Source organism: Thermomyces dupontii (assembly GCF_041956625.1).
Source record: "Thermomyces dupontii strain NRRL 2155 unplaced genomic scaffold VTN31scaffold_3, whole genome shotgun sequence".
Lineage (NCBI taxonomy): Eukaryota > Fungi > Ascomycota > Eurotiomycetes > Eurotiales > Trichocomaceae > Thermomyces > Thermomyces dupontii.
Window position 1 is genome coordinate 1,123,782 of NW_027192309.1, and position 25,815 is coordinate 1,149,596.

A 25,815-nucleotide genomic window follows, 5' to 3' on the forward strand; every position below is an offset into this window, starting at 1 on the left:
ATCTATTCTATACATAAACCTATCATCATCAGCATCATAAATCGGGCGGTGTGAAATACCGCCTGAATCGATCTTTGTGGCAAAGATCTAATCCCACAATCACCCTGTGGCAGTTCATCAGCAACCCCGGAAACCGAACAGCCCAGAATCGGAGATAGCCGTCCGGCAGACCCCCAATATGGGCTTTCAAGTGCTCGGACATGTCATTGTAGTGATTGCGTTTGTTGCGCAAGGCACGGAGCAAGTCCAACATGCGGGATCCCGTGTACTTGCGCTGCTTACCGAGACTATCCTTAAAGTCTTTGGGAAGCAGTTTCAAAAAGTCCATGTCTGGTCCCATAACATTTGGTCCGACCGATTCTAGATATTGCAGAGCCGGTGAAGGGGGATCGCGAGGTTCAAACTCAAAGTGATCCGACACATCGCACAGGAAACTCAAGCGATCAGCGGCAGACCAGAAGAAAGGATGCATGAGGACGGTGGCAGCATCGGGTCTACCGAGAGTTAATGAGTGATGACATTCAACCTCAAAAAGGAAAGGAAGACTCACCGTTTCCGTGGATCGGGAGACAACATGCTCCGAATCAGATCATCCGCTTCGTATGCATACTCGCCTAACCGCTGCAGCTCCTCCAGATTATGGTTTCCCTTGACAATGTTCGCCTCCCGCATGAACTTGCCATCCTTATCGTACGGGTGACCTCCACGAGTTAGGACATAGTAGAAAACACAGCCCAAAGAGAAGATGTCGATTGCTCGTGTGGCCCTTCGGTTAGTCTGCGGGTCCACGACAGCCGGCTCAGACGACTCCGTATTCTGTGAATCACTGTTCACAACGGGATTCGTCTGCTGGTCCTCATCCACCAACAATTCCGGGGCACGCCAACCGGACGTTCCTGCAGCATGGGCTGTTGTCGCGCGAAAGGAGCTTTGATTTTCTTCCAGCTTCTTGCAGAGTCCAAAATCAGAGATAAGCATCCGTAGGATTGGCTGTTGACTGCGACTGCGACCCCGGGGAGTCGCAATCAAGATATTCTGCGGCTTTAGGTCACGGTGTACAATCTTCAAAGAGTGCAGATAACGAACACCGGCCGTGATCTGTCTCAAGATGTCTGGAACATCCAAAGGGCCGCTAACCAACTGCGGGAAGTCACCAGGCCTCTCCACGATATCTTGTAGAGATGCCGGACACAACTCCAAAGCAATATAGAGGAACCCAGCTGCCTGTTCCCGGCAATAATAACGAATGACGTTGGGGTGGTCGTCACTCTCTTGAAGCAGCCCAACTTCATGGGAGGCAATGTCGTAGAATTCGACCAGCATGCGCTTGACGGCCACATCACGGCCGTCAAACGAACCTTTGTACACAATGGTACCATGACTGCCGTGCCCTAATACGGTGTCCGTGTAAACTTTGAGCTGCCCAATCCGGATAGCGCCGTCCAACTCAACCATCTCATTGGATGCGGTGCGTGCTAGTTGGATATCAGGCTCCAAATGCGTCGCAGGTCGAGCAACATTATTAAGCTGATGTGCGAGCGGAGTCGGACCTGTAGCGGGCTGCTCCAGCGCCGGCTTTTGTTTCCGCTTATGAGCCTGGCCGCCTCTCCGTCCTCGACGAGCTTTCTTCTTTTTCTCCGGTTCTTGCACAGGCAATCCTTCTTCATCAATATCAACACCACGATCGGGGGCCTGCGAAGGTTCTCGGATGCGAACTTTGGGCGTTTCGTCAGGGCCAGAAGCGCGCGAACGAGACCGAGACCGAGGCGTGACTGCGCCAGGAGGATCGCCACCATCCCGGTCCACGTCAATCACAGGCTCATCCTCTCTCGGCATTTCCATGTCCGCACGCGCATCAGAAACAGCGTTTGGGCTGTTGTCACGACGAAGCGCTGCGGTTGGAGCGGATGGGGTAGGAGTAGGAAGAGGCTGCTCATAGGCAGCGAGTATGTTCTTGAGGTCCAGCTTCTGTTTCAACTGTTCTTTGAACAGCTCCGAGTTCACATACACCAAGACAGCGAAAAATAGGAGGATCAGTACAACGGCAATGTCGACCGCATTGTCCCAACTTTTGCGAATGATGACACTCTGACTGAGAGTGGGCGGTGAGGGGAGGTAGGACAGTGAACCCACGCTATCCCGAGGCGTCCCATTTGACTTTTCTGCGATTGCAGGTGGTCCAGATATACTCTGCATGGTTCTTTGGCGACCTGGTCGCTCTCGACCGGGACCTTGTCTCAAAGAATGCACACCTACGAGGGCCTTTCGCTGGGTTTCCGGGTCGAAATCCAAAAATGAACGACCATCGTGGAAGAAATCCTTGTCATAGCATTGCGCCATCGGCGCGCGGCCAGTAACCAGCGGATAGGTGGCTTCAGACATGGCATACCAACCACCTGCATCCGTACAATCCACGAATACACGATCTTCCGTATCGGGCCCAGCGGCGTAATCAGGGTCTGGGGGTTGTAATGGTTGAGGAAGAAGAATCAAAGGTGTGGGGGAATCGGGCGATTCAGCATTGATGGGTCGAACGACATCGAACACGCGTACGACCGGACTGGAAAAGCGTTGTGTATATCGCGGGCGCTCCATACGAGAATGATCAAAGCCGAGAACGACGCCGTCATGCAGGCTGTAGATATGGCTCTGATCCATCGTCCGGTAGTATTGGCTTTGGAGATCATTGTCACGATTGTTCGGAGCCCATTCAGTGAACTTGAGGGTACAAATAGGCTCGCCAGTTTCCGTGTTCTGGATGGCGACCGCATACTCCACTCGGCCAATAGTCAACGTGCCCGACCGTGTTTCGCATCCTGCTTCGTCTGCGTCATCAAGAACACGATCGAGCTTACAGAGCGGCTCTGGATTGATGGGCCCACGGGAGCTGAAGACGCGGAGGATGTTTCCCGTTCGTGCATCGACAGTGTACAAGGTGGTCTCCTTGCGCGCAGTATAGGTGACGGCGGGGTCGGTACCGGAGTAAGGTGTCTCGTCAACAAGGTCTTTCACGGTCAACCCTAGCTTTTGGAGCCCCCCATTCGGACCCGGGCTGAAAACGTATAGGCTACCATCGCGACTTGGCTCGACGATCCAGAGAAAGTCGTCTTCTGGTCGTGTGGAATCGGTAGCCAGGCTCGACGATGAATCTGAGCGATTAGGGCGGTGGTAGAGAGTCTCTACCATCGGGCTACTCGGGATCTCCAAAGCCCATCGTGGAGCGCCAGTTCTCCGATCGCGCGCGTGAATAGTCCCGTCGACGGTCGCCAGCAAAACAAAATCCTCAACCTCCCAGTCCTGTAAGGACCGCGCTTGAAGCTGCGACACCAGACCAGCAGACGGGCTGCCAGGCTGGGCAGGAGGGGCTCGAACGGCGTGGCCTTCGGAGCCAGCCAGAGCCAGAGTTGCCAAGGCGCTCGCATCGTGATCTTCAGGATTGCCATTCTTCACGCTGGGCGGAGAATATGCGTGGGTGTGAGGACGAGAGGGCCCGTCCACCACCCAATGGGCCGAGGCGGCGGCAGCCAGGGATCCCGGAGTTGACACCGCTTCATCATGACGTTGGGCGGCGGACAGCTGCTGCGGAGCTGTGATCAAGAGGGAGGGGAGTAGGAGAAGGGCGGCGGCGGCCGGAAGGGTCGTGGTTGTACGGTGCAATGGCCACCGCATTGTCAACGGATGCGAATCACTTGGACCACGCACACAAACCGAACCTCGAGGCACCTCTGAACGGGAGTCATCTCATGGAGACGGAGAGCGATGGAAGCACACAGAGTACTTGTAGTTCGCAGGATGGAGGATTGAGGAGAATTGAGAGAGTATCATCCACGTATACCGCCAGCGGAGTCACAAAAGCAAGGCAGCAATCAAAAGAGGAAGAAATTCACCAGCGATTGTACAGTTAGTCAAAGTAAGATGTATACAGTTGATGGAGAAAAGAGAAGTGTAATCAGGACCGCCAGCGAGGACAGCGGCCAGTCTGTCCATCGACAGTTCTGTCCCTCAGAGAGTTCCCAAGGGGGTGTCCTGTTTAGGCGGCTGAGTCGAAGGGGATGGAACGTTGCGGGCAGCTATGCCAAAACAGGCATAGTGCCCTCATTGTCCAAAATGGGTGGAACCTAGGGCTAGGGCTTGCGACTCCACAATGCCCCCTGAAATGTTGAATTACGAGTACTCCGTACGGAGTACAGTATCACGAGTAGGTACTAAGTAAGTAGTATTTTCAGAAATCCTCCAGCGAACAACCAGAACAGACGGCCCCCAAATCTTTCCTGGGCAATCCCGATCGTGTCCTAAGTCCCAATTTTGTCCCTAACTGCTTGCCATTACTTCGGGCAATGAGTGCGCTGAGTATCATTGTCATTATTGCTTCTCCCTCACAGTTCCAACAACTACATCTCTTGCCCATGGTACCTACTACTCAGAGCCTGTACGGTGTATGTAGTAGGTACTACTACATTCTAGCTAGTACATAAACCTTCTACAGGACAGAGAAGTGCCGGATACAACAACACCACCGAGTTCAAAGATCAGCGAAAGCTCCCCCATGGGAGTGTCAGATGCATCACTGTACACACTGTCTGATGCACTAAAACTCAATTCTCACGATGGCGTTCCCAAGGCCAGAGCATATGGATGATCGTGCAAAAGTTCAAAGTGTGGAAGCTTCTCACGGGCCTGTGACCAGCCATGAAATCATGCCCAGCCATGCGCCAGCAAACACCACAGTCACAATGCCCGCACCTGCGCGATCAGCCGTTGTGATGTCCACTGTATGAGCTCCCTCGAGGGGCTTTTCCTCCGACCCAGCGTTCGGATTACTCGCACTATTCCCGCCCGTTTCGGATGTGACTGGAGCGGAGTCGTTATTACCGCCATCTCCAAATCCGCCCTGGAACGCAACCAAGTTGTTTGCAAACACGCTGGTGGTCGCCATCTGCTGTTCCAGCCCTTCTGTACCATCCCAAGTCGAGTTGAACCACTGGATTCCGCAATGCTTTCCGTCACGCCCGCCTGAACATTGCTTACCCGCAGCAACAGCACTTGCCTTGAGCTTCGGGATAATCATGCCGTAAGTGTGAGGAACCATTTGCGCAGTTAATGCGAGCCAACTAGACAAGAATCCCTTGTAACAAATCTGATTCCTGTCGCAGGTGTAGACCGTCTCACATGCAGTCTCTGACATGACGTTGCCGCCGTACTCCTCGGGGAAGAAGGTCTTCAAAGTTCGGTTGAGCAAACCGTCAACGCCATCTTTCCACTTCGAATCTCCATTTGTCTGTTCTTGTCAGTCTTGCACTGACATGCCAGCGAAATCTACGTTGCACTTACGTAGTTATACAAATATGCAGCGCCTACTATGTAGGTGGCATAATTATAAGTCCATTGATAATCTCCGTGGTCGGTGCAGCCGGTTCCAACTGTCGTTGTGTCTGCAATGTGCCATCGCGACTGGTCGAGCAATGGCGTTGTGGAGCTCCAATCCCATATCTTCTCCGCCCACTCAGCATAAGTGTCGTTGAGGGTATACCGAGCCAGTCGTGCAGCAATCTGGAAAAGAGCGCCGTTGGATATGGCATTCTTAATGTTGAATCCGGCTTGATATGGATAGATCTGCCAGCGGAGGCCACCCTCACAGGTTGTCTCATCCCAGCGAGCGACTTGATCATTAAAAACCGCCTGAGCAAGACTCAACCAGGAAGGTCCGTCGTCGACATCAGGATATTTGTATTCGGCTGCGGTAAGAGCGGCGAGAGCCCAAAAGGCTTGGTCGTCATTTCCCTACAGCCTTGTAGTTAGCGTTTTTAGTCACTCAATTGCTCGGGGAAGGAAAAAAAAAAAAAGGATGCGGACCAGATAATTACTTTGATTCGCAGGGAAGTAGTCATTATTCTCACCACTTTGCCATATCATGCCCGTAGTAACGAGGTCGTTGTAGGTTTCGTCACCGGTCCAGTGCCAGTATTGAATCAACGTCATGAAGAGTGCACCGCCCTCCCACCATGTTCCTTCCAGTTTGCCAGGGATTTGGCCACTCTCGTTGGCATGATAGTAGGTCATCATATTGTAGGCGGCATTAGAGGCGGCATCCTTGAGTGACATCGGATTGTCGGGGTCGACCTCCAGAGCGCCGACCAGGAGCACGGTCAACAGTAGGCATCGCCGCAGATCAGAGGACAGTATTCCTAGTACATGCATCGGGCGTGTCGTGGCGTCAAAAACCCGGAGTGAAACATCTGGGAAACGGTCAAATCACTCGCAGGAGACAAGAATCGCCGGCTTCATGGGAACGGTTGTAGAATGGTACTGGGAATATCGCTACTACGTTGAAGTAGTACAGTGTACTCAGGTTCCACGATGAGAATTGAAGAGGGGAAAGCTTTCCTTGGAACGCAAGAGACATGACGATAATGACGCATTCTTGCATGATCGGCGGGAGGGGATTCCAGAGCGAACACACGGGGTTGGCACTCGGCAGTGACCGTTACGATACCAGCATGACAATACAGAGGGAAAAAATCTCGGAAGTCATTGTTTAAGGGACATACGAACACTGGACTTAACTGGGAAATACTCATATCGATTAATCGTCCATCGAGCAATGGTTACCAGTAGCCTACAACTAATCCTGGATCAGCTTCGTTCGTCTTACCTTCGTATGAGGTCTACCTCAACACCCAATGTGCAAATCATATTGATGGCGAAGCATTCTTCATTGCGCAATCTTCGCACCGGCATGCTAAAAAAGATTGACTAAAAGCAGTGGGAGCCTAGATAATTGCTCTGGCCATGCAGTCGATCAATGAGGGACCAGCATTGTCCATGCGACGATCAAAATGGGTTGCCCGTCTTGTCTAGCAATTGGCGACCGGTGCTCATCCTGAGACGCAGGATTTGGCACTTCTATGGCTGAAGAGATTATGTAGGTCTTGAATGTTAAGCACGTAGTCTACATAAGATCCAGTCATGAATCGTCTCCAATTCTGTATTATGCTGCAACTACACGCGTTCCCGCCGGCGCGGTGCCGCCCGGATGATATTGTCCACTCGGAGAAGGAGCTGTAAACACCATTAGTCGGTTTGCTTTTGACGAGGGACGGTCGGAGGGATGAAGAACTAACCTCGGCTGCTTCCGCCGCAGACGACACGACCGCCTTCTTCAGCTTATAGCTCTCGACAACACCCAACTCTCGCATGTCCGCAATTCCGCCGCCGGGAGTTAACAGATCAAGTCCGGAACTGGTCATGCCGCGGTTGATCGCTTGGCGCAGGCGGGTTACCAAGTCGCTGGAATCCAACCCGGCATTGTCCGCCAGGATTGTCGGCAATTGCTTCAAAGCATGGGCAAACGAATCAACTGCCATCTGCTTCTTGCCCGTCGTGTTCTGTGCGGCTTGTTCAACTGCTTTGGCCATCACCATTTCCGCGCATCCGCCTCCCAGAGTCACTTTGGGCTCCTTGACTGTCTGAGAAAGAACAGCGAGAGCATCATGCAATGACCGCTCGGCTTCGTCAAGAAGTTGCTCTGTAGCACCACGCAGAACGATCGTGCACGCCTGACCAGCAGCCACGCCAGAAAACTTGATCAAGGTGTCCTCCCCGATGATCACTTCCTCAATCAAGTCACAATGGCCCAACTTTACTTGCTCGGGATGGTCAAAGGTAGACGCAATTTCACCACCAGTCACGAGGGCTAGACGCTCAACTCCGTCAAAATCGGCATGCTCGATCGACACGATCCCCGCCTCAGTGAAGAGCTGCTCCGGCCAATTGTAGATGAGTTGTCGGTTGACAAAACAGTTGATTCCGTGGGCTTTGATCCTCTCGACCTTGGCGCGCATCTTCTCGCGCTCGGCTTTTTCCAGCTCTGCCAGCTTGCCTGTTGAATCGACCTTAACCCGGGCTCCGAAAATCTTGACCTTGTCCGTGTCCATGGCCGTGTTGGCAATCAGAATCTTAGCATTCTCCAGACGCTTAGGTTGGTTCACGCCGATCTTCTTGTCCAGGATGAATCCCTCGTCCAAATAGGAGTCGCTGAGCTTGCCGCCAGCCTTTTTAATGATTTGGATATGGCTGAGGTCCGTAGAGCCCTTAAGCCGGAGAACGGCATCGCAAGCCAGCGTCGCGAAATGATCACGATCTTGTGCCAGAACTTTCGAACTCAGGGTTGTGCGGGCAATAGCATGGAGGTCTTTTCGAAAAGCAATGGGATCGTCGCTGTGATCAACAGCCGAGTTGGCAAGAGCTTCGAGGGCCGCCTTGCTGGCTATCCGGTATCCCTCAATGATTGTTTGCGGATGGATCTTCATGTTTACAAGCTTTTCCGCCTCACGCAAAAGCTCTGCGGCAAGTACGGCCACCGATGTTGTTCCGTCGCCGACTTCATCATCTTGAACTTTCGAAATATTGACCAACACTTTTGCAGCCGCATTGTCGAGGGCGATCGATTTGAGAATTGTAGCACCATCATTCGTGACGAGAATTTCTCCAGTCGATCTAGACACGACGAAAGATCAGCAACCCCACTCCCAAACTCTTCATCACAGCCAACGTACGCAGACTGAAGGATTTTGTCCATCCCCTTTGGTCCAAGAGTACTCTTCACCAGATCTCCGACGGCGATCGCGCCGACGAAGGCCGAGAGACGGGCATTCTCGCCTCTCTCCTCGGTAACATCGTCGGCGAAGATTTGAGTGGGGTTGTTGAAGTTGGAAGAATTGGACTGGACATCTGTTAGAGAGGAAGAGGCATGCTTGAAAGCCGCACCGACATACCATGATGGGCGATTTCGGCTGCCAACTCCGAAGCCCCAGGAGGAGGATTGATCGTTGCTGTGCGGACTGTGTTTGGTCTCGAGAAAAGTTGAGATGTGGCTCAAGCTCCAAGCAGTTCTGCCAGGTTCCTGCTCTCAGAACTACTTGGTACTTTACTTACCAAATTAAGCTAGTTTGTTTACAAGACAAACAAGACCTGATGCCTTAGGCGCTGATCCGAACCATCTCGTGGATAACCTAGGTTATCCCTTTTATGGAAATGCCTACCTCGCGGGGTTGATTACATTAGCAAAATCGCATGTTCTTATTGGATAACGTATCAAGCTAATACTCTTTACGTAGTAGTTTACACCTGAGAAGCAGCTGAATTGTGTCCTTCACCAAAAGGTTGATGTTGCACATTGTGCTTACCCAGGATCGACTCTTGTCCTGGTGTTTCCTGTTATTCTCATGATTGAGTGTCATAAAAGAATAGCGAGCGTTTTGTAAGCTAAAATGGCGGTCTCTGAAGATTCTGAGTCCAGCAAACGACCTTTCTCTGCCGTCGAAGGCGACAATGACCCAGAGGAGAGAGGTGAGCGAACGTTCGCAACCTATCATTCAAACGACACTGACAGCTCCCTGGCGCAGATTCGTCTTCCGATGATGAATTTGGTCCTGCTCTCCCCGCGGCAGACGCTTCCAAGAGAAAGAAACGCAAGCTTGCCTTCGAAAAAGTCTACGTGAAGGCTTTGCCCGCATCAACGCGATACTCCAAATCGCTGATGCACCGAGATCAGTTATCCTACGTGACGATGGCCCCCCAGACAGATTTTCTGATTACGAGCTCGATTGATGGCGTTGTAAAGTTTTGGAAGAAGATGGCTGTGAGCGTGGAGTTTGTGAAGGAGTTCCGAGCACATGCTGGGGAGATCACGAGTACAAGTGTCAGCGCTGATGGTAGGAGTTTTGCCACGGCTGGCGATGATCAGACGGTCAAATTATTTGACGTCATCACCTTCGGTATGTGGTCGTGCAACATGAATATTCACACTGGCTGGCGCTGACTCTGGTCAGACCTGCTCGCTATGCTTTCGTTAGATTTCACGCCACGATGCATATGTTGGATACACCGTCGCGGTGCGTCTATGCCGCTTCTTGCAATCTCAGACCAGTCGAGCAACAAAATTGTCATTTACGATGGTCGAGGAGAGAGCACACAACCTCTCCACACATTGACGAATATTCATCGCAGGCCCGTCGTCGCCATGGCTTTCAACAATGCCTTTGACTGTGTGATATCAGCAGACGAAGGAGGGATGATCGAATACTGGAGTCCTTCGAACAACTTCGAGAAGCCAGGCAACGTATTCGAGCTCAAGTCTTCGACGAATCTCTTCGAGTTTCGCAAAGCCAAGTCAATTCCGTCCTCCATCACAATATCTCCAACCGGGCAACAATTTGCGACATTCTCTTTTCCAGATCGCCAAATCCGCGTCTTTGATTTCCCATCGGGGAAATTATATCGTACATACGATGAATCGTTATCAACAATAATAGACATGCAAGAAGCTGGAACGGCGTTGGAACGACTAGACGACGTTGAATTCGGCCGGCGGTTAGCCGCCGAGCGTGAGCTCGATTCTCCTGTGACACGACCCAAAGTCAACGTCATTTTTGATGAATCCGGACATTTCATTCTCTACGGTTCTTTGCTCGGAATAAAATGCATCAACACGGTGACCAATCGCGTTGTCCGCCTATTTGGAAAGGACGAACCGTTTCGGGCCTTGAACCTCACATTGTATCAAGGCCAGCCGCAAAGGAAAGGTGTCGTTACAGTCTCCATGGCAGCGTCCTCCAACCCTTTGTTACAAGAAGCCGAACAACGGGACCCGATTTTAGTTAGCACAGGTTACGGCAAAGTGCGATTTTATATGTTCACGAATGAGACGGACATAAGTAAAAGCACGCGCGACGTTCGCAACGAAAAGCCTCAAGCAAACGACACTGTCGAGAGTCAAGGCAACGAGGCCAAACCGAGCGAAGCGCCGGGTACGTCAGCGATTCTTCACACAACTATGGGAGATATTCATATCCGACTGTTCCCGTCAGCTGCCCCTAAGGCTGTTGAGAACTTTGTCACGCACGCCCGCAACGGCTATTATAACAACACCATCTTTCACCGAGTTATCCGCAAGTTTATGATTCAGGGTGGCGACCCAAATGGGGATGGCACGGGTGGTGAATCAATTTGGGGTGGAGAATTCGAGGACGAATTCTCCTCCCTCCGCCATGACAGGCCGTACACGGTTTCCATGGCCAATGCAGGGCCGAATACCAATGGAAGCCAATTCTTTATCACGACGGAGAAGACGCCCTGGTTGGACGGGAAGCATACGATTTTTGGACGGGCAGTGGCAGGGTTAGACGTGATACACCGCATCGAAAATGTAAAGACATACAAGGAGAAGCCGGAGGTCGACGTGAAGATCGTCAGCATCACAGTGACTTGACTATATCGAAAATGGTGGGTGTTGTCTCATGACGTTCATGTTTATATTCCCGTCAGGGGGAAATCAGTCGCCGGTATACCCTAACGTTGATCTGAATCATCCACCCGTCCCTTCCATGGTTCGTGTACTCTAGAAATTTACATTGCCTGTGTGTACGGACTAGCGCCCCATACACCATGTCTGTCCTATTAACTCTCCAGTTAATGCACGCGACGGACTAGAGGACAGAAGACATAGTCACTGGATGAAGATGACCACCATGATGCCATGGCCGAAGAGATACCGAGCGAGGATACAATATTATAGCTTTTGTAGAGTTAGCCATGGAATCCGAATTCTCGATGTTGCTGTAACTGGCTCATAATCATAACAAGTGGACTTTGTAAAGGCCCTGGTATCAACTGAGAGATGATTCATCCGTCTATTGGACAGAAGCGCCCAAGACAGTAGTAACTTACGGGAGAATCATTGCATCGTCTTAACGCCTGATGCCGTCCAATATTCTGACTACAGAGTCTGGAGCTTACTATGATGAACAGCACAAGCCATTAAATTGGAATGTCATTACAGGGCGTCACGTAATTATGGCTATATCTCAGACCCGTTCAATCATCGTTGAAGTAGGTCCTGTTTCGTTTTTCTCCTGGCTGTCATTGTTTTGAGTAGAACCTCGTTCCGGGTCGTATGCTTTCGGGCTGACCACGGTACTGACGCCGAACAACTCGTCCATTTTTTCGAGGGATATGCCTATGATAAGCTGTTAGCATGATTAAAGACATGGATGAACCGATCGTCGACGAACCCTTAGTTTCGGGAATGAAGAACCATACGAATACGCCCATGGCGAAGCAGAACACGGCGAAAAAGATGTACGTTCTTGTGGTCATGTCAGTAACCATGAACACTTTCCCATCACATTGCTGATTGAGGTAGAGGTACGAACCCATATCCATTTGATCCCATAGTCACGAGCATACTGGGCACAGCTCTTGCCACGACGAAATTGAACAGCCACTGCGTTGCGGCGCCGAAAGCAACATTCAAGGATCGGAGCCGAGCTGTCGGGATCTCCGACACATATATCCAGCACACTGGACCCCATCCAAATTGAAACGCGGCAGCAAATAGGAAGATGCAAACGAGCGCTACGTACCCGGCCGCTGGAACGGGCTTACCGTCTTCAGGCGGCGCAATGCGCACGTAGAGACCGATGTAGAGCATGGAGAGTGCTTGCGCGACGGACGTCCAGAGAAGCGAACGGCGACGTCCTAGAGAGTCGGCCACAAACACGAGAAACACACCACATGCGACAGTCTTGACGATTCCGTAGACACCTGTCGCGAAGAGATTGGTTGCGTTACCAACCACACCCAGGTTCTGGAAAATTTGTGGTGCGTAGTAGTTGATCGCATTTGTCCCTGTCATCTGCTGGCAGACCATGAGAGTGATGGTGATGATGGCTCGCTTGCGATTTCCTGGGATCGTCCACATCTCTCTCTGGAGGTCCCAAATTCCAGATCCGCCGATCAACTCACGTTCATTATCCAACTGCAGCTTGATGTCTCGAAACTCATTCTCAAGGTACGGATGGTTTTCTGGAAGGGCACGGACTTTGCACAGGGTCGCCTTGGACTCCTCCCACCTATCTTGCTTGGCCAGCCAGCGGGGAGATTCATTGCACAAGTACATTCCGATAAACAAGAGCACGGCGGGTAGTGCTTGAAGTGCCAGTGGAACAACATACATTGCAGTGCCACGGATGTGGAGGAGCGATCCATAGTTGATCCAGAAGGCTAGCATGATACCCGTGACGATGAAAAATTGGTAGAGGCCAGTGAGACCGCCACGAATGGCACGAGGGGCGTTCTCAGATACATAGAGGGGATTGACCATCGAGGCAGCGCCAACTCCAACACCCGTGATGAATCTGTTGTTGTTTAGTGGTCAAATGTCTTGTCGCCAGAAAGGGGGCCGTCTCACCGTCCAATATACATGGCAGCGAGTTCTCCCATTGCAGCAGCTTGCATTATCGTCCCGACGATTGCGAGAGCTGCAGAAATAAGCAATGCCGGGCGTCGCCCCCATCGGTCGGAAACAGGGGATGCTGCCAAGGCTCCAGCAAAACAGCCGGCTTGCAGAGTCGAGACGATGTTTGCGTTCAGGTTCGCGGTGACAGTTTCAGGTTTGTCATCCAGGCCATACTTCCTTTACCCAACCGTTAGTTCATATATCCTCCAGACATCGCCCGCAAGACAGACTTTTGGAATGGATCCATGGTGAGGACGCCTCCAATGATACCGCTGTCCATGCCGAAAAGCATACCACCGCAACAAGCCTGTCCGTCATCTCGCATTAGCACGGGACTTTGAAAGAGACTTGAGCGACAGGCAACGCACCGAGCATGCTAAGAGATATACGCGCCACCCGTATATCTCCTTAGGGTCCGATTTCATCGCCTCATTGTGGACGATCTTCTTCAGAAGGAACGACATTGTGATGTTCCTACTTGGGCTTGGTCAAGCTCAAGAACAAAACGGGCGATCAATCAATATGTGGGAGTAGGCGCGGATGAGAGCATCAGCGTCGTGACTTGGCCATAGTAAGGCTTTTATAGAATACCATCGCTGCAACACCAAGACTGTCCGCTGTCCCCGAAACGAATTTCGGACAAGCATTGGCCATCTCTGTCGAGCTCGACTAATAACTTCTGCAGTAATTTAGATCATGTATTTAGCGAGGTCGAATGACCTCTTAGTCGATTTGTGGACGGCATTAACAAGGTCGTGCAGCCCTGCTTATCACAACTCGAGTGGAAAGATGCAACTCTGATATCAGGCTAAATGCAATCCATCTGACAGTTCGCTGCCCACTGCGCAAACGTCGAAGGGTCTCCCCCACGTTTTACCCCATGGGGGAACCAACTAGCGCTTACTTTGTTATGTATACTCCGCATAAGAAGTTCCAGATTTCTACCTGAAGGTTTCTGTCTTGATATGAAGATGGGATCATGGTGTTCAAGATTCTTGCAGGCCTCTGCTTTACTGAAGGCCAGTAGAGGGTCAAAGAGCAGAACAAGCCGAACTAACAGGGATTTGAAATGTTTTGTCCATGACCATACTGTGGCCGGTTAACTTACCTTGTGGGTAGACTGAATTGATAAAACTACCTACCTTACCATGCCCAGTATTAGTTAGGTCTCCGTCCTATCTTAGGTATCTCTCCCCCACGCGAATCACTAGCACATATAGAGGCATGTACGATTTTGTCTTGATCTGGAATAGTGCGGCAGCACTGCAGGAGATGCCCTTGGAAGCTCTTCGGGTACGTACCGGTGTTAAGTAATAGTTAACAAGTCACCCTGGCAGCATCAGACCGCCATTGAGATACATAGTTCAACGCTAGCGCAGTTTCCACAAATAGGGTCTAGAAATTCCTGAGAGCTCGAACAAACACGCTTTATGCCCAGAAAAAACCCCGCACAGGCAACTTGAACGTTTACCTCAACGCCGTACTGTAAAGATTGCAGTTCCAAAAAGAAACAGAGACCAACAACAAGCTGCATGGCTTGCCAATCCATCATCGATACTGGAGCGATGACAGCCTCGATGCATCCCACATCACGTAACCCCTGGCCCTCAAATCATAGATCTGCTCGGGCGGCGACGCCCTGACAACGGTTGTTGATGCAAATATTGCCTCATTGTCGCGGTAGTCTTCCATTGGCTCACCATAGCTAAACTTGAGGAAGGGCTCATCGAAATGCTCGGATTCAAGCTGGGATTCATCGCACCAGGTAGGATCCGGCCTCGAATGTCTGTGCAAACTGATATTATTTGATTTTCCAGCTGTGAGTGGAAGGTCACTCCCTTTGATGGAAGCACTCAGCAGTGATCGAAGAGGGCGTAGCTAGTGAACGTTCAGCCTGTTTTCGGGCGAATTTATCTGACTAGGAGAGAAGACAACAACGTACTAACTGCATCTTTTGGTTTCTACACGTGATCATGTCCGTCATGTCCAGATCGAATTGTCCCCATTGCTGTGAGGGCCGAGAATGTAAATCCCCTTTCAGCTGTTATTGTGACATTCTCTGAAGGACTACAGGTACAGAAATACAAACCAAAAAGATACCGGAAGACATATTCAGCCATAGAACCCATTTGCTCAATTTCCACGAGGTGGAAGTTGCTCAACAGAAACACAACCATGTCTGAATTCTGTGATCTGGCATATTCTTGGCATGCCATGCAGTCCGCAGAACGAGGAATGCAGTCTCGAAATAAATGTGCACACAGCTCCATACGATAAATGGCGCCCACAACCCGGAGCCATTCACCGTGGGATAATGGCAAGTAAGAATCATTATGTTGCAGTTCGAGAGCGGACGCGACGTACGCGTTAGCAAAATGGCATATGAGCCGATGTAGTTCCTCAACCTCAAGCGCATCGAGAACTGACATGTCGAATTCTCTGACGAAGCGTCGATCGCCGAAGGACTTCTCAGCGCGATATCTTTGAGCAATGAGCGTTTGCGTCGTCGAGGTCCAGTTTGTGATGCGAGATGCCTCGAACGCTGCCAGTGCCTGCGGAAGCAATGCATTTGGAATGGACCTCGGCAAGATGCTATTTACAAGGTGGTGGCTGTGTTGGTTCACCACCCTCGTCAGGTACGGATGCGAGCATGAAAGTGCATGGAGTGATGCGATATTGGACAGGTGTCCAAGGATGCCCAGCAAAATTTCCGTCGGCAAATTCAAAAGACGAGGAGAGTTCAGCCCCATCAGGTCAGTTGTGAGAGTGTTATTGGTTGTTGATGCAGTGATCGTTCGGCGTTGAAAGCACCTGGCAACCTGGGACAAGCCGGAGAAGGAGCATCAAAAGAAACTGAAGGATGTCCAGACTTTCAACATGCCTCTCCGAGATTACCTTGTTTTGGACATCATCAAACTGTTGATCTTTGTCCTTTCTTGGTGGATTGAGAACTATCCTGAGGAATCTCTCATTGCAATTCAAGTCACTACTGCAGTGATGTAAGCAGCACCACCAACTCAAGGAACCAAGGTCCAGCTTGAACGGGAGGATGAGTCATACATAGGTACATAGGTACCAGCCTAGGACCTACCCATTAGTTAGCCTTTGCAGTAATACCGAATCAGGACTCGAGAACTGAACCTACAATAATGACTGATCAATGCAATCTTCTGGTGAGCTCAGAAAGCATTGAAACAGTACTATAATAACTTTGATACGTGCACCGCTCTGCCCGAGGCCATCCGGTCCGTCTCCTAGATATCGTACGCAGGGAAAACCGGTGAAAAGTGGGCTGAGTTGCCCAATCCTCTGGTATAAAAAACGCTGAAAGTCTCATATATGTATACAACTGGGCTCGCACTACATCCAGCTGGCCTAGCCTGGTCGGCATCGGATCGGATGCTGCTCTACGCCTCCTTGATCAGTTTATTTGCCAGCAGGAACTGGTGAGAGATGTTGCGTTGCAACCACCACCGAGCATTGAAACTACTATGTACCAGTATATCTCAATGCGTAGGTTATTTAGTGTAACCGTATTCAGGGCGTTGCATGCATCAACTCCACCATACTTGCCGGTTGGTTGCCTGACTCCGATGCAGTATATCAGCTCCTCACCCGTAGTTGGGGAGGGCACCGGAGCGATGAACTTGGAACATGTTCTGCATCTCCGATTTTGTAGCAGGCAAATATTGCGCAGCCGTTGTACGCTCAGTCCATCATTGCACGTCCGAGTGTCTCGCCAGTTCCAACCTCCTCCGCCCAAGGAACTCGCCTTCGAAACAGTCATTTTCTACTCCATCTCAACGTGGCATCTATCAGCGGAAATCAGCCACAACTTCACGAGGTCCGAACATATAAGTGGGTCAAATCAATGCAATACTGAGCTTCATTCCCAAGCCGAGCTATCTGACCATCTGGACTGCCGCCATAGTGCTCGGTATAGTACATGTCCTGAAAACAGGTTGGACAAAGCAAGTTCGCTCCAAATACACCCAGCTATGTATCAATTTGGAACCCGGAGCGTCAAAACTAGGCTTTTACAGTTTTGCGTCTTGGGGCGGATTATAATATTGAGTGAAGTCATGAATCAAAACATTGAGACCCTACAAACGTCAGGATTGCAATTTCACCGTCACAATCTCCGAGAACTCACCTTATTCAACTCCCTAGCCAAGTCCTTATCTGTCTCGGCCTTCTTCAAAGTCTTGAAAAATTCGTCGTCCTTCGCAGTCTCTGGATCCAGCTCGTACAGTCGTCGGAAGTTCTCCCGGGAAGCGGGATCAATGACCTCTTTGTAGATCTTTCGACGGATCTCGGCGTACTTATCAAGGATCGAGTCGTCGGCGCGTCCCGTATAAATACCATATAGGCAATCGAACAGACTACCGACATCCGCGATACCACCGGTCAGACCCAGACCACCGCTGCACGAATCAGCCATCCGCCGCACGTGTTGGGCGTGCAATTCCAACTTACAATGGGTTGCACACATGCGCTGCATCGGCGACGAGAACGAATCGGCCCTTTCGGAAAGCAGGCGCGCAGCGCTGTTGCAGCCTGTACGGATTGAGATTGGTGATTTTGTAATCGGATGGCTCGAGGTTTCCTGGTAGAAGCTCTTTGAATCGGGCCGGTTGTCGCTTTATATATTCTTCTTTGGTCAACCCGGGAACCTCACTGTAAGAAACACGGTAAAGGTGATCGTCACGGCCGATACGGGCCACCATGTGCCAATTGGTTGGATGGATAATGTAGTTGGTATCCCAGTATCCGTATTTGGTGAAGTCGTGGATTACCTGCTTCCAGTCAGTCATTCTTCCCGGCATTTCAGCTTCAACGATAGACCAACATTCGTCGCGATGATTGTGGCATTCAACGTTTCGCCCGGGAAGCTAGCCTGACCGCCAAAGAGAGTCCTGCGGATGAAACTATTCGCACCATCGGCTCCGATGACGTAGTCTCCTTCGATGGTTACTAGCCCATTCTCTGTCTCCGCTTGAACCCAGGCCTTGTCAGCATCTTCTCCAAGCGCAACCACGCGGTGACCCCATTTGACCGATGCCACGGGATACCGCTGCAAGTGCTCATAGAGTAGTTTTCCCAAACGATCCAGTGGCAGAACCACCATCCGCATTGGATCATCTGGATCAACATCAAACTTCAAATAACCAATCATCTCGCCGTTGGGTTTCCGCCAGCAAAAGGCCGACGGCTTGAAGCCACGCTCGATGACATCGTCAATAACGCCTGCGCGACGCAACTCGTAGACCGCGGGAGACGAATAGTGTGCGGCCCGCGGTTGGTTGTCGAGTTCGTGTGTGGCTTCGAGGAGTTCAACTGGGACTCCGTGCTTCGCCAACAGGAGGGAGAGCAAAAGGCCCGACGGCCCGGCACCGACGACTACAACCTTGGAGAGCTTTCCAGTCATGTTGGAATGAAACATAGATCTGAGAATCGTGACAGTGCTTCTCAGTCAATGATGGCATGGGTGCAAGTCTGGCTTGGGCACTTTCTACTTAATTTAAATTACGTCTTGTGGAGGTCAACATACGCTGTATCCCTCCGCTCCATTGTGCTTGCGAGTCAATTTTCCTGTGGGGCTCTGTACTTCACACGCCACGTGGGAGCTTGCAGCAAGCTGCTGCCGGTTCTTCGGTCGCACAGCATGCGGGGCCTCCGGTTGTCACTTTTGGTTGCCAGGCACTTCGGAGGACTCGGGGAGGAGATGGCGGGGGAAACGCGGGGAGAGGCCCCACGGGGCCAACGGTTGACTGCCGGATCATGTGATCCTGAAGAGGCTCGTGGCTTGTGAAAGTAGGTAGGCTACGTATTAGGTAGGTCAGGTTTACGAGTAAACCTCATAGTCCGAATTTGGTCGTTACACTTCCGTCTGTGACTGCGACCCGAACGGAGTAAGTACGAAGTAGCCTACTCGTATAGTATGATCCGATGTTGATCGCAACCTCCAGCAGGAGACAATCTCTGTCGCCTGACCTATCACTTTCCTGACAACCCGCTGCGTAGTTAACTCTCTGTAAATTACCCCTATCAGTACTTAATACTTACCTATACTAGGTACCTACCTATTGTACGGAGTATGTCGAAAGCTGCAGTGCTCCCTGCCCATAATGAGCATGTAAGGAGTTAAGGTACATGTATCCACTCCAGTTCGGAGTGTTTTTAATCAACTTACATGGGAACATTCCTCATTTCCTGCTTTAGTTACATGTTGAACAGCTAGGTAAGTTACACTCTTGGGCCACAAGAAATGAGCCGTGTGTCGTACTTTCTGTCTGCCAGTTCCTTTTTCTGCCAACTTCGATTCTTGAAAGGTATTTGCGTTGCTTAATTCTGCACTTCATTAGACTACTTTACTCTTATCAGTGTGTCATTTCCAGAACTTACGTGGGATCGTTAGTATGGTGATGCACGTGGGGTGAATTGGTGCATTCGGAAGTCTATTCCATCCGTAGCTGCGGATCAGAATCAGATGGAGATGGGGCAAAATCGCACGCTGCATCTATTGATAGACTTCATCGAATTTGCTACCAAAATCCTGTGCGGAGCGAGCTTGAGAGTAATGGCTACTTTCTTCCTAAGCAAGGTCCTAAGAAAATCACCGTCATTACATGATTCTATGGGTGTAGGAGGAACCAATGTAGATAGCAGCCCAATGGATGATGTCACTGGCTGATAGTACTCACATTGATAACATTCGATTCAAATATAACAAGTGTAAGAACTATTTAGTTACCGAATCAAATCAGGAGCAGCAGCACTCGATTCACAGCCGGACCTGTGCAGCATTCAACTTGGCCCAATCTGCTTCTCCGAACGGAACATATCTCCCATTCTGAAGCCAATAGAGCCGGTCTTTGGAAGCAACCTTGGACGGGTCCACGCCCTCGGCTCGTAAGATATGCTTCTGCTGCTTGTTGGTGCCTGTCCGCTCGAGCTCTGCAGTGACACGAAGAAACAACGGCTTTGCATATGAAGGCAACTGGCTATGAACCAGCTCCGCGAGGGAATCCAGTACCTCAGCGGGAGGATCCGTTGATGAATCCCGAAATACGACCGCAGCACATCCTGCACGCCCCTCATGGTGTGGCAGTCTCACCCCATACACATTCGCTTCGACAATCTCCGGATGTTTGCCAAGAACCTCGGCCACCTCATTGGTTGATACATTCTCGCTCTTCCATCGGTATGTATCCCCGATCCGATCGGTAAAATACCATCTGCCATCCTTGTCCCACCTGACCAGGTCGCCCGTGCGAAACCATGCATCGCCTTTAGTGAACACATCTCGTAGGATTTTTCTGTCCGTGTCCTGTTTGTTGTTGAAATATCCCTGGAACTTTTCCGAAATATTCTTCGGATCCATGGCATATATCAGCTCGCCTGGCTCCCCACGTTTCGATCGTCTGCAGAGGCCTGTAGTCGGGTCGCGCCAAGGCATCTGAGTTTCATGATCAATATCAACGATCGCCAGAGAACGTCCAAGGAGGAGTCGTGCAAGCAGGCCATTTCGACCAATGGCTCCCGCGGTGAAGTCATTGGAAGATTTGTTCCAATGCCCCGAAAATGCCTCTGTGGCAGTGTAAAATTCACCGATCGTTTCGATGCCAAATCGCTCCTTAACACGGTTCCATATATCTGGTCGAAGGCCATTACCATATGCGAGTCGAACACAGTGCTTCTTATCCAGATCCTCCCCAGTCACATTGTCCAGTTGTCGCGGTGCTGCCAGGAGATACCGCATGGCCTCCCCTACGTATTGTATCATCGTTGCATCGTTCTCACGGACCTCGTTCCAAAACCGCGTAGCAGAAAAGCGATGCCCGATGATGAGGGTTGCTCCGGAGAATAAAGCCGCTCCAAAGCCCAGAATTGCCGCCGTGGAATGATAAAGTGGCATGCACTGTGAAAGAAGGTTGTTAATGTTCAGAATAAAGGCAAAGCAAGCAAGCAAAAAAAGAAAAAAAAAAGTTGGGAAAGCATACTGTGTAAATTCGGTCTTCTGGAAGGATGCCCAACCATCCACGAACAAAGAGACTGGCGGACCAGAATTTGTCAAAGGTCACTATAGCAGGCTTTGGAAAACCCGTAGTGCCACTTGTGTATATCAGCAACCCTGTGGACAGTTTGGAGGGAACGCTGCGTAAACTGTCCTCTTCTCGGATCGCTGGAAAATGAATAATACTGGCCTCCACTTCCGGTGTCATAAAAACAACTTTCACTGGGTCTCCTGTCCCATGTGACTGTGGCGAGGAGAGTGCCGTCATAACTTCATCTGTGAAATGCATGTGGACCTCTTCGTCGACGATCACCAAGCGAGCTGACACAGCTCTGATTGAATGAAGGAGGGGCTTGCCCTTAAGGTTGTAGTTGATGAATGCAGGAATGGCGCCGATACTCCAGAGTCCCATCCAGATGAAGATGAAACTCGCAGAATTTGTGAAAACAATAGGGACAATCTCTTTAGGCTTGATGGCAAGAGTTTTCCTAAGATACTGACCGTATCTCAAGACGATCTCATAGCCTTCTTGGTAAGTCCAGGTACGACCATTGTAGACAAGAAACGGCCGGTTGGCAGAGTTTGGATCCAGCGCAATGGTCTCGAGGATGTAGAACGGATTGATTCGATCTCGACGTTCAGCCAACCTCGTTTTGATTCGAAACTTAATCAAGTTGCTGATCAGATCCCAGTCGTAGAAAATGGACCATCGGGCATTTAAATAGGCCAATAATGCACCTATCGCGGGTACGGCGAATTTCACTGGAACATCTAACAATATGATGCATCAGCAATGCTTATATGCGAGTAAGAGCATGAGTAGTAACTTGATCTTTACCTGGCAGAGCAGAAAGGGGCGGCATTTTGATTGAAGCCACTGGTCAACGGATGGGAATGACAACAGTGATCATATCCGATTTCCACCAGTTGTACTAGGAAGGAGTGCGTACTCCCTTGTACTATAGGGAGTTCGAGTACATGAATGAAACTGAAGGCCGCCGTCAGTTCAGTTTGCAAAAGGGCTGAGAGATGATGTGAGAAATCCGATCTCGATACAGGATACAAGGGAGGCAACTTCAATATGCTCAGTCTCAATTGTCAAGTATCTCTTTGTTGGTTTCCTAATTAGCCAGGAGAGCAGATGCCTCGGCAAAACGACTTACAAAAGATGATGTTGTATCAGGGAAGGACCACGTGAGTACGGAGTACGCCAGTCAACTTTCTCTGTGCAGTAATCATCCGCATCCGGTCATACCCTGACCGTCAGGTTGAACCGTTTAAACCATTGATCAGTGGGTACTTCATAGTATTCTTACCAAACGTTGCGCGCGAGCGTGCTTAGTCAGCATCCTCGGTCACAGAGACACAGACAAGGGGTAACGGGGTTCTTTCCTCGAAGATGTGCAATCCTCCTACTGATTAGTCCTGCATAGAAGGTTGTAATTTGCAGAGCAGAGCTACTTTCGGCGTTATCCTCGCAACTGGAGGTTCTCCAGTGCGATATCTAGCCGACGTTACTCCCGTCTCTGTACGGAGCACTATGATTGGTGAGTTCACCATGACAGGTATCGCGTTTGTACGAGTATCGTATTTGTTTGTAATACAGGCTCTTGACCCTCCATGGTTCATTTCGACTTACGCCCGTCAAAGGAAGAGCACGGAAGATACGTTCTTTCCATGCTTTCTTTCCTTTACGTACGGAGTACAATATGGACTTGGAGTAACTACTACTACCCGTATCACATAATCCAGTAGTTGGATGGGAAGCTGAAGCCTGAAGGAAAGTGGATTTAACGGGGTCGCCGACCAATCATTACCTTAGCCGGTTAGCTCGTTCGTTGTAAACTTGTCAATCAGCTCGATCACCGAATTGACCCAAAGAACAGTAGGCATGATTATTGTCGACTTGTCAAGATCGAGCGACCAACCTTCGGCTTTCCCTATCGCGAGTCATCCGGCCACTCCGTCTCTTAACAACTACTTCGGCGAGCTCTAAGACCAATTGGGCACGCTATTTCATCAATATAATCGATGGCAGCTCGCACGAGTAGACGAACCATTGTCGCGAGTTTGCTTGGGCTTCTTGTCGTGATATACTACTTCTTCATTCAACCTTTAGGTCCAGCAAGTCCCCAAACGCGTGCTCCCGGTCATCTACAACAGGGTGGTTCACATTGGAGGGTGCACGATGATCTTCTTGTTGGCAATGCGGTCATGCCGAAACTGGGCAACGAGACAACAAAGTAGGTGCCAAATCAAGTCCGATATGGCAACTCATATTCATAACTAACTTCAATCTATTCCTAGGCAGGAGCTAGGGAGGGCAACATGGCGATTGCTTCACACAATGATGGCGCGGTATCCAGAGAAGCCAACAGAAGAAGAAAAGGAAATTTTGCGTTCCTTCATATATCTTTTTGCCCGTCTATACCCTTGGTATGTTAGATGGGAGCTGGGTGGTGCTGCCAACACTAATGTGTTACGTAGCGGCGAATGCGCGTCCCATTTCCAGGCCCACATCAAGAAATATCCTCCACAGGTCTCTTCACGGCAGGCGGCAGCAGGCTGGGCTTGCTTCATCCATAATGAAGTCAATAAAATGCTAAAGAAACCTATTTATGACTGCAACAAACTGGGCGATGAATATGACTGTGGATGTGGCGAGGACGATGACGACCAGGCGGCAGATACGAGCGCCAAAAATGATCGTCTTTCAAGCGTAAACTCTTCAGGTGCAAAAGGAACTGCTCAGGGGGATGGTCCAATCGAGGCTCTGGAGATTTCAAGAGAGCCGTGAGTACACAATTGATTGTCCACATGTTACAGAACTAACACTTCATAGGCCGACACGGGGCGGATAGTGAAGATACAACATAGGGCATCCGAAACGGCACATATACATGTACGCGACTCCGGACACAATTATCGCAATCGTTAGTGTTCTCCACGTAACTCTTTGGTACCCCGGACAGGGTTTGGAGGATCTAAGCCTTCCAGGTAACGCCTAGCTCTCCACGGGCGAGAGGCTATGTGTCAAGCAAGTACGAAAATAAACGGAGTGTAGACAACTTCGGATTTGGTATAAGATTTGCCAACTAGCATAACAAGCCTGGAATTACCTAGGAATACAATACAGAAAGACTTCAAGATTAGCACTGGACTTGGCGTGATGCGCTCGACAGACGGCCTCTCTTATATCGCCGGGCCACAAGAAACGGGCCTGGAGCCGTCTCCCGTCGACGTCGACGACACGCGCGGGCCCACGGACCGGACCGCCGCCAACTGGCGTACTGGCGTGCCCAGTCGCGCGTCGCGACGCGCAGGGCAGAGCGCCAGGGCGTCGACCGGGGCGGCGAATGCGGATGTTCTTTTTTTTGATGGCACACAGGACGGCGAGGAGGAGACCCTGCGGAACGGGACCGGACCGCGAGGGCAAGTGCACGAGCAGTGACGGGGGGGGAAGGGGTCGTCGGCGTTCTTTGGCGGCGTGTTGCCGAGCAGAGGAGAGATGATCACTCGAAGAAAAAGGAGAAAGAAACGAAGAGATCGCGGGCCCAGAGGGCAGGTGTCGGGTGGGAGCAACACACTTGCCCAAAAAGGAAGGAAGGAGCCGACCGCACAGGGCACAAACAACCCTGTGAAGGAAGGTGCGGGCCTGCGCTCCTTCCTCCCTGGGAACAGCCCCCTCGCGAAATCTGGGCCACTCCGACTCGCACCACGCCGGCCTTGAGGGGAGGAAAGCATGGAGGGAGTATCCGTGGAGAGCGAGGCCGTCGATGCGAGACGACGCCGGACGCACTCCGGATGGAGGAGGCGGTTCCGGGTAGGTTTCTCTGGAGGAGCCAACGGAGACAACGCGGAATGCTGACGTCGGCTGCTCCCTCGCAGGTCTGGTTCTTGGACTTCTTGCCCGGTCATATGAATATCGCAGAAGTCTACTAGGTAGATCCAATACACCCCTTCCGAAGTCGGGGTAGGATTTATCCCCGCGCGTGGTGACATTGCAATCCGCCAGCCAGCTCCCCGGGGCTTCTCCCGGGGGGCCGTCGCCAGTGAAGGCCATGGGGTTCCCCAGGAGGGAAGGCCCAGCCAGTCCAGTACTCGCGGTGAGGCGGACCGGCCAGCTAGGCCCGAGGTTCAACTACGAGCTTTTTAACTGCAACAACTTTAATATACGCTATTGGAGCTGGAATTACCGCGGCTGCTGGCACCAGACTTGCCCTCCAATTGTTCCTCGTTAAGGGGTTTAGATTGTACTCATTCCAATTACACGACCCAAAAGAGCCCTGTATCAGTATTTATTGTCACTACCTCCCCGTATCGGGATTGGGTAATTTGCGCGCCTGCTGCCTTCCTTGGATGTGGTAGCCGTTTCTCAGGCTCCCTCTCCGGAATCGAACCCTAATTCCCCGTTACCCGTTACCACCATGGTAGGCCACTATCCTACCATCGAAAGTTGATAGGGCAGAAATTTGAATGAACCATCGCCGGCGCAAGGCCA

The 25,815-nt window shown here is 50.9% G+C and overlaps 9 protein-coding genes across 9 annotated transcripts; 1 reads left to right on the top strand and 8 right to left on the bottom strand.

Moving 5' to 3' along the window:
* Positions 1-34: 34 nt before the first annotated feature.
* Positions 35-3,669, bottom strand: VTN31DRAFT_3864 (uncharacterized protein; the record flags this gene model as incomplete). The annotated part of the gene is made up of 2 exons (XM_069404190.1): positions 35-494; positions 551-3,669. 2 exons carry the CDS (start codon positions 3,667-3,669, stop codon positions 35-37), a joined length of 3,579 nt encoding a protein of 1,192 aa, XP_069261189.1.
* Positions 3,670-4,669: 1,000 nt separating this feature from the next.
* On the bottom strand, positions 4,670-6,198 carry VTN31DRAFT_3865 (uncharacterized protein; the record flags this gene model as incomplete). The annotated part of the gene is made up of 3 exons (XM_069404191.1): positions 4,670-5,278; positions 5,332-5,781; positions 5,854-6,198. 3 exons carry the CDS (start codon positions 6,196-6,198, stop codon positions 4,670-4,672), a joined length of 1,404 nt encoding a protein of 467 aa, XP_069261190.1.
* An 801-nt stretch (positions 6,199-6,999) lies between these two features.
* On the bottom strand, positions 7,000-8,777 carry VTN31DRAFT_3866 (uncharacterized protein; the record flags this gene model as incomplete). Its single annotated transcript, XM_069404192.1, has 4 exons — positions 7,000-7,059; positions 7,122-8,496; positions 8,556-8,722; positions 8,775-8,777. 4 exons carry the CDS (start codon positions 8,775-8,777, stop codon positions 7,000-7,002), a joined length of 1,605 nt encoding a protein of 534 aa, XP_069261191.1.
* Positions 8,778-9,269: 492 nt separating this feature from the next.
* On the top strand, positions 9,270-11,269 carry VTN31DRAFT_3867 (uncharacterized protein; the record flags this gene model as incomplete). The annotated part of the gene is made up of 3 exons (XM_069404193.1): positions 9,270-9,348; positions 9,405-9,776; positions 9,831-11,269. 3 exons carry the CDS (start codon positions 9,270-9,272, stop codon positions 11,267-11,269), a joined length of 1,890 nt encoding a protein of 629 aa, XP_069261192.1.
* Positions 11,270-11,864: 595 nt separating this feature from the next.
* VTN31DRAFT_3868 (uncharacterized protein) lies at positions 11,865-13,761 on the bottom strand (the record flags this gene model as incomplete). Its single annotated transcript, XM_069404194.1, has 6 exons — positions 11,865-12,016; positions 12,072-12,145; positions 12,213-13,196; positions 13,250-13,474; positions 13,528-13,604; positions 13,666-13,761. The coding sequence occupies 6 exons, from the start codon at positions 13,759-13,761 to the stop codon at positions 11,865-11,867; spliced, it is 1,608 nt and encodes a 535-aa protein (XP_069261193.1).
* A 1,084-nt stretch (positions 13,762-14,845) lies between these two features.
* Positions 14,846-15,474, bottom strand: VTN31DRAFT_3869 (uncharacterized protein; the record flags this gene model as incomplete). The annotated part of the gene is made up of 3 exons (XM_069404195.1): positions 14,846-15,175; positions 15,240-15,331; positions 15,387-15,474. 3 exons carry the CDS (start codon positions 15,472-15,474, stop codon positions 14,846-14,848), a joined length of 510 nt encoding a protein of 169 aa, XP_069261194.1.
* Positions 15,475-17,334: 1,860 nt separating this feature from the next.
* On the bottom strand, positions 17,335-18,725 carry VTN31DRAFT_3870 (uncharacterized protein; the record flags this gene model as incomplete). The annotated part of the gene is made up of 4 exons (XM_069404197.1): positions 17,335-17,400; positions 17,451-17,721; positions 17,774-18,093; positions 18,147-18,725. The coding sequence occupies 4 exons, from the start codon at positions 18,723-18,725 to the stop codon at positions 17,335-17,337; spliced, it is 1,236 nt and encodes a 411-aa protein (XP_069261195.1).
* Positions 18,726-19,481: 756 nt separating this feature from the next.
* VTN31DRAFT_3871 (uncharacterized protein) lies at positions 19,482-19,817 on the bottom strand (the record flags this gene model as incomplete). Its single annotated transcript, XM_069404198.1, has 2 exons — positions 19,482-19,648; positions 19,703-19,817. The coding sequence occupies 2 exons, from the start codon at positions 19,815-19,817 to the stop codon at positions 19,482-19,484; spliced, it is 282 nt and encodes a 93-aa protein (XP_069261196.1).
* Positions 19,818-20,081: 264 nt separating this feature from the next.
* Positions 20,082-22,177, bottom strand: VTN31DRAFT_3872 (uncharacterized protein; the record flags this gene model as incomplete). The annotated part of the gene is made up of 3 exons (XM_069404199.1): positions 20,082-21,218; positions 21,301-22,085; positions 22,153-22,177. The coding sequence occupies 3 exons, from the start codon at positions 22,175-22,177 to the stop codon at positions 20,082-20,084; spliced, it is 1,947 nt and encodes a 648-aa protein (XP_069261197.1).
* Between the last annotated feature and the right edge of the window lie 3,638 nt (positions 22,178-25,815).